General features: G+C 37.9%; 1 protein-coding gene across 1 annotated transcript in view; it reads right to left on the bottom strand.

The window, feature by feature from the left end:
• The window catches only part of SEL1L2 (SEL1L2 adaptor subunit of ERAD E3 ligase), a 186,409-nt gene that overhangs the window by 42,154 nt on the left and 134,141 nt on the right, over positions 1 to 10,114 (bottom strand). The window contains exons 11-12 of the mRNA XM_042781728.1: positions 3,076 to 3,138; positions 2,442 to 2,529 (exon numbers count right to left, since the gene is read on the bottom strand). Of these exons, the coding sequence (XP_042637662.1) occupies positions 2,442 to 2,529; positions 3,076 to 3,138 (151 nt within the window). The remainder of the gene's footprint in view (positions 1 to 2,441; positions 2,530 to 3,075; positions 3,139 to 10,114) is intronic.

Here is a 10,114-nt window from a genome sequence, read left to right on the forward strand (position 1 = left end):
TTCCGTAGTGATACTGCCTCGGAAACCCAAGGAGGGGTCGCTATGAGTCGGGGCCGACTCGACGGCACATAACAACAACAACAACAACTCAATATGTATTGGAAGTCCTTAGCCAGAGCAATAAGGAAAGAAAGGGAAATAAAAGTTATTTAAATTGGCAAAAAAGAAGTAAAACTATCTCTATTTTCAGATGATAAGATCCTATACATAGTAAATTCCAAAAACTCAGCAAGAAAATTACTAAACTTAAAAATTGAAAATTTCAGCAAAGTGGCAAGGTACAAGATCAACATACAAAAATCAGTTGGATTCCTTTACACTAACAAACAGAACTCTGAAAAAGAACGTAGGAGAACAATACCATTACTATTGTAAATGGTATTTTTATTTATTAACTTTTTTTTAAAAGAGCAAGGGACTTCTTTATGTCCTGATGTGGGAGATCTCCAAGACGTATCGTTATAAAGCAAAATCAGAATATATGTAGTCCCCTATATAATAATAATAATAATAATAATAATAACAATAATACTATCCTGAAGTATTCTAATATCTCATTTTTTTTAGTTTTCATTATTATTGACTTTCATTATTACTCTTCTTAAAAATCCTATCTTAGTTTGTCTTTGGCAGTTGGAAACATTACATATAAACTTTCAAAAATCTTATAATATACATATACATACATATACATATTACTAATAATAAGATGTACAAAAAAGAAAAGACTGTCTTAAGTGTGGTTTGTCATAACCAATGCATTGTAAGTCGGGGACTACCTCTAATATGTATGTTGTTTATGTTATATGCTGTTGAGTTGGACCTGACTCATAGTGACCCCTCCTTGGGTTTCCAAGGCAGTATCACTACAGAAGTTGATTGCCTAACCTTCCTTCCAAGGAGTGGCTGGTGGGTTTGAACTACCAGCCTTCTGGTTAGCAGTCAAGTGCCTTAGGCACTACACTACCAGAGCAAATATATAGTATACTTATTTTTGTGTGAAAAAAGGAGGCAAATAATGTACTTATATTTGCTTGTATATAAAAAGACCTTGGCTGATGTGTTTCCACACCTGTTTGTCTAGGTTGTACTAGTTGCAGAGGATACCAAAAAAAAAAAAAAACTTTCTTGTTTTTCATTCCTCAAGCTACCATTCCAGTTCTCTCCTCTTCAAGGCACAATTTTTTTATTTTTTAAAAAAATTTATTGTGATTTGGATGAGTTTACAGAGCAAATTCATCTTCTATACAGTAGTTCACATACACTTTGTCTCATGATATTGACTGTAATCTCCCACAATGCAATAGCTCTCCTCCCACTTCCTCCCTATAGCCACCTCATTTTCACTGTAAATTATGTTGATTGATTCTCCCATGATTGATCTCTCCAAAGAGTGTATCTACCTAATATAAATATTCAACTCATATGCCTGTCTTTTGTTTGGCTGGAAGTCACAGGAGTGGGTTCAACTCCAGACCTGAAGGGCAGCTAGGGGCCATAGTCTCAGGGGTTCCACCAGCCTCCTTCACACCAGCAAACCTGGTCCTTTTTTTTTTTTCTTTCATGATTTTGAGTTTTGTTCTACATTGTTCTTCCACTCTATGCAGGATCTCCTACATAGATCCCCCTCCGAGTAGTTGAGAGTGGTAGCCAGGCACCATCTAGTTCTTCTGGTCTCAGTCATATAGGCTGAGGATCACATGGCGTACCAGTTAAGGCACACTTCTTGCATGAATATTTTTTATTCATCTACTTTCTCATCTTCCATTCACATTGCAACCCACTGACATATAGCTTCCATCGCAAACAGTCCAAACACCTCATCAACATCTTCCATATTGCCAAATCCCATGGACACTCAGCCCTTTCTTAATTTATTTATAACCAGACTTCTCACCTCGTTGCACATGTGTGCTCATTCATTATTCTTTCTTGAAACTTGTACTCTTGATTTCCTTAAGTTTACTCTTTTTTCCCATTCCTCTGATCATGCTTTAATCAGCCTTCTTGGTTACTGTCCCTCCTCTGCCCATCTTCCAACACAGCTCTGAAATTCACCAGATTCCTTCTCAAACTATCTTTTCCCTTTGCATGCTGAACTACTCTTATATCTTTAACTAACATCTGTATGCTGATGCCTCCCAAATCTTTCCAAGTTTGACTTCTGAGTGCATTACTTGCTTTATGTATGTATGTATATGTGTTTGGATATCAGAAAGGCAATTTAAACTTAGTATTTTCAAAAGTGAGTTTTCAGGCCCTGTGCCTCCCTGCCCCCTCCCCCAATTTGTCCCTTTCAGACTTTAAATTCCTCCCCAAATTGCTGTCTGAATGTTCCATCTGAAAGACTCACACCAGCCCTTTTACTGTTGTTATAAAAGTAGCAGACTTAACAATGCATTTGTCATTCTAAATAAAGCAGTCATATTTGTAGCACTTACAGTAGTACATGAAACCTAACTGAAACTGTGCATTGGGCCATCCTTTGTCTGCAGCTTTCCGAAAATATTTAAGTGCTTCAGCATAATTCTGCAAGATAATTACACTTTATTACTCAAAGTTATATGTATAACTCCGTGATAACAATTGTCTTCCACATATTTTTTTAAAGAGTACAATGTCCTATGTGATTTAGGCTAATAAAGTTGGAATTAGAAGTATTATATATTTTATTTCACCCTTATATCAGAATCTCTTAGGAAGCAGTTACCTCATTTTCATTGTAAGTTATGTCTTTTTCTAAATGGAGAGTAGATTTTGTTAGATACTGGAGAAGGCCACTCAAAAGACAGAAGCAAAACTGAGAGGACAAATTTCTCTATAAATAAAATCCTCAGGGGTTAGATGAACTCTAAGGTCACATAGAATCTATGATTCCAAGATATTATTAAGGTTGTTATTCTTGTCACAAGTTTGTTTTTTCATATATTTGGCACATATTTCACTTGATTGTTTTATCTAGTCTTGCAAACTAGGTAATAGAAAATAATCCCTTTGAATTAATGAGTGACAACAAATTTTATCCTTTCAATTATTAGAAATATGTTGAAAAGATAATGAAATTATTTAGCTTACCACAGGAACTCCTTTTCCATAAAAGTAAAGAAGACCAAGCCCATGAAGACCAATTGCATTGCCCTAGAATAGTTTAAAAAATCCAAATGAAGTCCCAGAAGAATTCATTATTAGAAAAATGACTGCAAAATCATTACAAATAATTTAAATGCACCCAACAGGAGATTAAGGAGCTCTGGTGATGTAGTGGTTAAGGCACTTGCCTGCTAACCAAAAAGTTGGTGGTCTGCCACTCCACAGAACAAAGAATAAGGCAGTCTGTTTCTCTAAAGACTTACATCCTTGGAAACCTAATTGGAGTTGCTATGAGTTGGAATTGACTTGATGGCAATGAGTTTGGTTTGGTTTTGATGATAATCAAAGCAACTGATCAGACAGTTGGCTGGTAGTCTTAATCCTCTAGTTTTGCTTTTTCATGCCTTTGACTAAGACAAAGGAAGTAAAATCAAATCTTTCTTCTATTAGTTGATTCTGTATTTGTTTAGCACTTGCTTCATGTGTGATTCCATGACTGGCACCAGGCAGAAGCAGGTGGTAAGAGTTAAAGATGAGTAAGCCATGATCTTTGCCTTGGAGAGTTCACAGGCTAGTGGGCTACAAGCCATATCAAAGGAGTAGTACAGACTTCTTAGAGTCATGTAAAATGTGACCAATCATATATTATGAATAGATTTAGAGAGTTGTGATCACCTAGAAGTAGTATACCCAAGAGCCTATGTTACCTGCTTTGATAAAAGGATATTGACATATATGGCCAAATAACCCTTGAAGACTATCTATGAATTTCAATTTAGCCACCGTGGATGGTAAATCATTGTTAATATATGTTTCTTTATTCAAATTTGAATGCTTATAACATCACCAATTTTTGTTTTCCTTTTGAAGCTAAATTAATTACCATTCCTTTTTCTGATAAGTATTTTGAATACTCCAGATATATTACTTCAGCACATATTCAAATATACTGATAGTTGGCATAACAAATCAGGATTTATGAAGAGTAAACCTTGGAAGTGACTACCACAGCCAGAAAACTCACTTTTTCTTTCCATCTCTCATCATACATTTCACCCTCTAGAGACTGAGTCAGGTGCCAGCCACATTTGGGCACTTGGCTTTCATACTGCAGAACTGTGGGTTTGTTTTTCAGGATAAAGGTATTTTCTCAGAAACATAGTTCTGATAAAAGCTCCCAAAATCCTTCCCACCTAAAATCAGTTACTGTGCAGACAGCCAGAATATCTTTCAGTGGCATAGGAATAGCAAATACATAGAGATGGCATATTTCAAAAACTGTTTCAAGACACCAAATTTTGAGCCTATGTATATCAAAGTACCATCTATTGTAAAAGTTCTTGAGGATAGTTCATCTGTATTTGAAAAAGGTTGTATAACTCTACTCTCTTCTTTTCTTTTCTCTCCTGACCACATCAACCTGTGGTTCTAGGAGTTTTTAGAAACACTCTACTCTGGGAATAGTAAGACCCAGTATAATGGATGGGATACAGTTAGCAGCACCAAAGGTCTGGTGAGTTTATTTTCTTCTGACTATCCTTATATAGGGAGCTCTGGTAGCATAGTGGCTAAGACACTTGCCTGCTAACCAGACGGCTGGCGGTTCAAACCCACCAGCCACTCCTTGGAAGGAAGGTTGGGCAATCCTACTTCCGTAGTGATACTGCCTCGGAAACCCAAGGAGGGGTCGCTATGAGTCGGGGCCGACTCGACGGCACATAACAACAACAACAACAACATCCTTATATAGGTGTAAAGAAAAGTGGAAAGGAAAGGGAGTGAAGGAAAAAATAGGTAAGAGAAGGAGAATTAAGCAGGGGAGAGAGCAGAGAAAGGAAGATGAAGGAAAATATGATGAAGGAAGGAAGGAAGAAAAGAGGAGAGAAATTAGAATAATGGAGACAAATTATAGCTGTTCTCATTATTTGCAGTAGTTATGTTCTATAAAGTCACTGAAAGCACTGAATTAGCAAATACTGAACATTTCCTCCTACAGGAAATACAAGGTTAAGTTGTGAGCTTCTGGTCACAATATTTTCATCAACTGATCAATACATAATGTTGTTTTATGTGTGTTTCTGTTTAAAGACATTTAATATATATTGTTGATTCATTAATATTGAACTCATGGCCAACAGTACTATAGCTCATGCCTGAACAAAGGTCATTTAATACAGGTAGTGTCTCTGTAAGGCACATCACTGCCTTCTTGCTCTTAGGAATTGTTCTGGTTACCTAGTGCTGATCTGATAGGAATATACCACAAATGTGATGGTTTGAACAAACAGGAGTTTATTCTCTTACAGTTTGGAGGCATTAAGTCTGATTTCAAAGTGCCAGGCTCTAGGGACTGGGTAAAAGCCCCCCAGCTTTGGGCTTCAGCTTTGCCTCCTGCTCCCAGTCCACTGAAAGCTACAGGCTTTTCTTCACGCAGACAGCTATTGGCTGCTGACTGACAAGCCCAAAATTGACAAGTAAAAAGGCACAGTCCCAATATTACCCCACACGGCAGGCCATTAATTCAAGTCCATTGAAAATTCCAAGGTTGGTAGACCATGGCTACCTGCTGAACAACGACCCAGCTACATGCAGTATTCAAGTGTGCCATCAGTTAGAGACCATTCCAAAAGTATCCCTAAAGCAGCTACTCAGCTGCTTGTGATAGATGCCACCATGGAGTTGACTGCCAGTCTCATGGCAAATAACTACCACCAGCTGCCCAGCCACTCATCCAGGCCCAGCCAAGTTGTTACACAACCTTAACTACCACAGGAACATAATATAGCATTTCAGCATTATGTTTGGGGGCCATTTAAACTGTGAAATAATCAGCAAAAAGCACAAACAATGTGGCACTAAAGAGACCACAAAGAGGATACTTGTTTACTGTATAAAAGCTGAAACAAGAAAGCAGAACATCAAATTGTTCTACTTCAGCTGGGAACATGTGCATTGGGTAACAAATTTTCAGCCACTCTGTACATGTCTGTGAATGACTGTGTCGTAATGATTAATGTGATTATAAATACATTTTATTGAGTAAGCAAGTTCACAAATATGAAATCTGCAAATAATGAGGATCACCTTCTCTAAGAGTTCCTGGGTAGCCACGTTCATTGGATGACTCACTATTAACTCTGTAAGTACCATAGTGCCTGTTTAAAACCTTCAGTTCAGGAATGGCCAACTCAGATGCATCTAAGAACTATGCAGATAATGTAAACAAGTACATTAAGCTAGGTAATACCACAAAGTGGTTGTTGTTGTTGTTGTTGTTATGTGCGGTCGAGTCAAACCCAACTCATAGCGACCCCTCCTTGGGTTTCCGAGGCAGTATCACTACGAAAGTAGGATTGCCCAACCTTCCTTCCGACGAGTGGCTGGTGGGTTTGAACCGCCAGCCATCTGGTTGGTAGAGACTGGAAAAACAGAGAGTATCTGACCTATTTAAAGGCAGCAGCAGCTACTAAGCTACTCTGCTCTAGTCAGCTGTTGCTATATGGCATGGCAGCCACATATGGTCAGATATTTTTATCTTCCAAGAAAAACTGAATGTCAATTTTCATAGGAAGTTATAAAAATTCAATTTAAAAGTATAAAGTTTATAATAAAGTGATTTCTAAAACATTCCTGGACCAAACAAAATACATGCATAGCCCACAATAAGGCTTAATGCTCTTACTTAGGCTAATTGACTTGACTCTAGGGAGCAGATACTCATTTATCTGACAAATATTTAATGAACTCCTACTATAAGCACTTAACTACTAACCAAAATGTTGGTGGTTTGAACCCACCCAGAGGCATCTCAGAAGAAAGCCCTGGCAATGTGCTTCTAAAAGGTCACAAACTCTGTGCAGTACAGTTCTATTCTGCACTTATGGGGTCTCCATGAGTTGGAATTGACTCAACAGCAACTGGTGTGGTTTTACTATGCTCTAGGGTCCTTGCCCTCATCGAGTTAAGAGGACATGGGCTTCAGACAGTAGGAGAGAATCCATAGATAGAAATCAGTAAAGCCATAGCATTACAGAGAGGAAGTGTGGGTCAAGTTTAGAAGAGGGAAAAGATTCATTTTATTATTATTATTATTCCTTTTATTATTAAGGGGATTGGAGACATTTTTGTGGAGGTAGTGAGGATTGAGCTCTGCTCTGAAGATAGGTAGGATTCAGAATGAGGGAGGGGAAGAGGTAGGACAAATGTCTGGAGAAGATGTGGGCCTGGCATGCTCTGAGGTATAAGAGAGAAAACCAGAAGACTATGGTGCAATATGGGCTCAATGTCACTCATGTTGTTGAAGTTAGTTGCCATGGAATCAATTTTGACTCAAGGCAAACCCATGAGTGCAGAGTAGAACTGTTCCATGGGCTTTTCAAGGCTGTGCTTTCTCAGAAGCAGATCTCCAGGCCTTTCTCCTGGGGAGCTTCTAGGTGGGTCTGAAGCTAAAATAGTAGTCAAATGCTTAACTGTGTCACCCAGTCATATGGTGTAGTTGTTCCTTTTCTAATTAAATAAGGCAAAAGAGGTTGTAAAATCTGTAACATTGTGTCTTGATACTGACATGACTTAAGAACAAATCTAAACGGCAGTAATAGTAGGAGCCCAGGTGGTGCAGTGGCTAAGTGTCTGGCTGCTAACTAAAATGTTGGCAAATTGAACCCACCAAGGGACTCTGCAGGAGGAAAGCCCTGACAATCTGCTCCTGTAAAAATTACAGCCTAGGAAAGCCTCTGGGGATGGTTCAGAATCACTAGGTGTCAGAATTAACTTAACAGCATACAACTACAACAATAGTTTATTATTATTTAAAATCATTGGTGCAAGAAGACTATGGGTATGCAAGAGGTAGGAGACAGAAACCCTTTACTTTTGTAGTGATTCCAATTGAGAAATCTAGCAAATTGTCAAGGCAATAATAAAGGAACATGTGGTCATGTCCACCTAATACCATCCTGAATAATTACATGAAATACATTTTCAGATTTCATGTAAAAGGAGGCAGCTTGGGTTTAAAACATGAGTAACCCAGACTACTGCTGCTTACAAAGCCCTGAATAGCTTGGGAGCTGGGTTAATTTCACACTCAACATCCTGGCATTATTCTTTTGGCTGACAAATCAGAGTTATTTGCCAGGCTGTAAGAGATTTTCCTTGGTTACATTACCAGCTTTTTTTTTTTTTTTTTTTCAGTCTGTTCTATCTTGTCATCCTAATCTAATGGTACTGAAGACACTATCATGCTGAGCAGCAATTTCATACAAATTACATGGGAGAGGAGCCAGTACTATCCTTCTCAGTAATTTATACCACAATAGCAGCAGCTAGGAGGTGCTAGTCATTTATAAATAGGCTTCTGACACAGTATGTGGGCTTTTAAAAACTGAGAACAGTTGACAATGTTCTTCTAGTTTATAGTATGAAATTATTAGTCAACAAAATGCTTTCTACTGTGCAGGGATAGGAAGTTTATCAAGGCCGTTCACCAACATTAGGCAGATGAGTGTTGCTATGAGGATGCTTTTTATGCATAAAGGAATTTAGAGAAGTCTATTAAGTTTTATTTGACAGATACCAGCCTTTCTCAGAAACCAAGGGAAAGACTTCAATGCTGGGAATTACGTCACACCATTTCTATATGCCCTCACAGATCCAATCTATTTTGCCTTCAATATACTTTAAAGTTCACTTGACCTAACTGGCCCCAGACTGTAAAAGACAAGAGCTGACACTTATCTAGCCCTTACTCTGTTCAAGACATTGTTTCAAGTGCTTCAAATATGAGGTACATATATATTAATACATGTAATACTGACAAGAACAATATGAGGCAAGTTTGTTGTATTCTTATTTTATACATGGGGAAATTGAGGTTAAGTAAATTGCCAGATGATATAGCCTTGCTTGCCAAAAATGAAGAAAACTTGGAGCACTTACTGATAAAGGTCAAAGACTACAGCCCTTCAGTATGGATTACACCAGAATAAAAAGAAAACAAACATCCTCACATCTGGACCAATAATCAGCATCATGAAAAATGGGAAGAAATTGAAATTGTCAAAGATTTCATTCTATTTGGATCAATTCTCAATGTCTGGAAGCAACAGTCAAGAAATGTTACAATGTATTGCATTGGGAAAATCTCCTGCAAAAGATTTATTTAAATTTTGTAAAGCCAAGATGTCACCTTGACAACTAGGATGAGTCTGACCCAAGCCTTAGTTTTTCAATCACATTATATGCATGTGAAAATTGAATAATTAAAAAGAAGGGCTTAGAATTGATGTGTTGAACTGTTGTGTTGGTGAAGAATATCAAATATATTCCAGAATGCCAAAAGAACAAACAAATCAGTCTTAGAGGAAATACAATCAGAATGTTCCTAAGAAGCAAGGATGACAAGACTCCAGCTCATTTACTTTGGACTCATCATCAGCAAATACCAACCACTAGGAAAGGACATCATAAAGTAGAGAGCAAAAAAAAATGAAGGAAACCCTCAACAAGATGTATTGACAAAATAACTTCAAAAATGGACTCAAACATAACAATGATCATGAAGATGGTGCAGGACCAAGCAACATTTCATTCTGTTATACAGAGGGTTGCCATGAGTCTGCGCTGACTTGATGGCACCTAACAATAACAACTTGCCTATGATCTACAGAGCTCATAAGTTGCAGGGCTAGCACTGAAACCAGGGGTTCTGTCTGCAGTCATGCTCTCAACCACTTTCCCTGGTTACCTTGCTGGCAATCTTCCACCTAGACCAGGGGTAGTTCTTGGTTTAGGGTAAGATCTGAATGGAAATACATTGGACATTTTTTGTCTTTGCACTGGACCTGCACTTTGTCCAGTTATTTATTGATCTTCTAGGTATATATCCTAAAGAAGTGAGAGCCAAGACATGAACAGAGATATGCACACTCATGTTCATCACAGCACTATTCACAATAGCAAAGAGAGGGAAACAACCTAAGTGCCCATCAACAGAATATTGGATAACCAAACTATGGTACATACA

Source organism: Orycteropus afer, unplaced genomic scaffold, assembly GCF_000298275.1.
Source record: "Orycteropus afer afer isolate SDZICR_OR568_19922 unplaced genomic scaffold, OryAfe1.0 scaffold00158, whole genome shotgun sequence".
NCBI lineage: Eukaryota > Metazoa > Chordata > Mammalia > Tubulidentata > Orycteropodidae > Orycteropus > Orycteropus afer.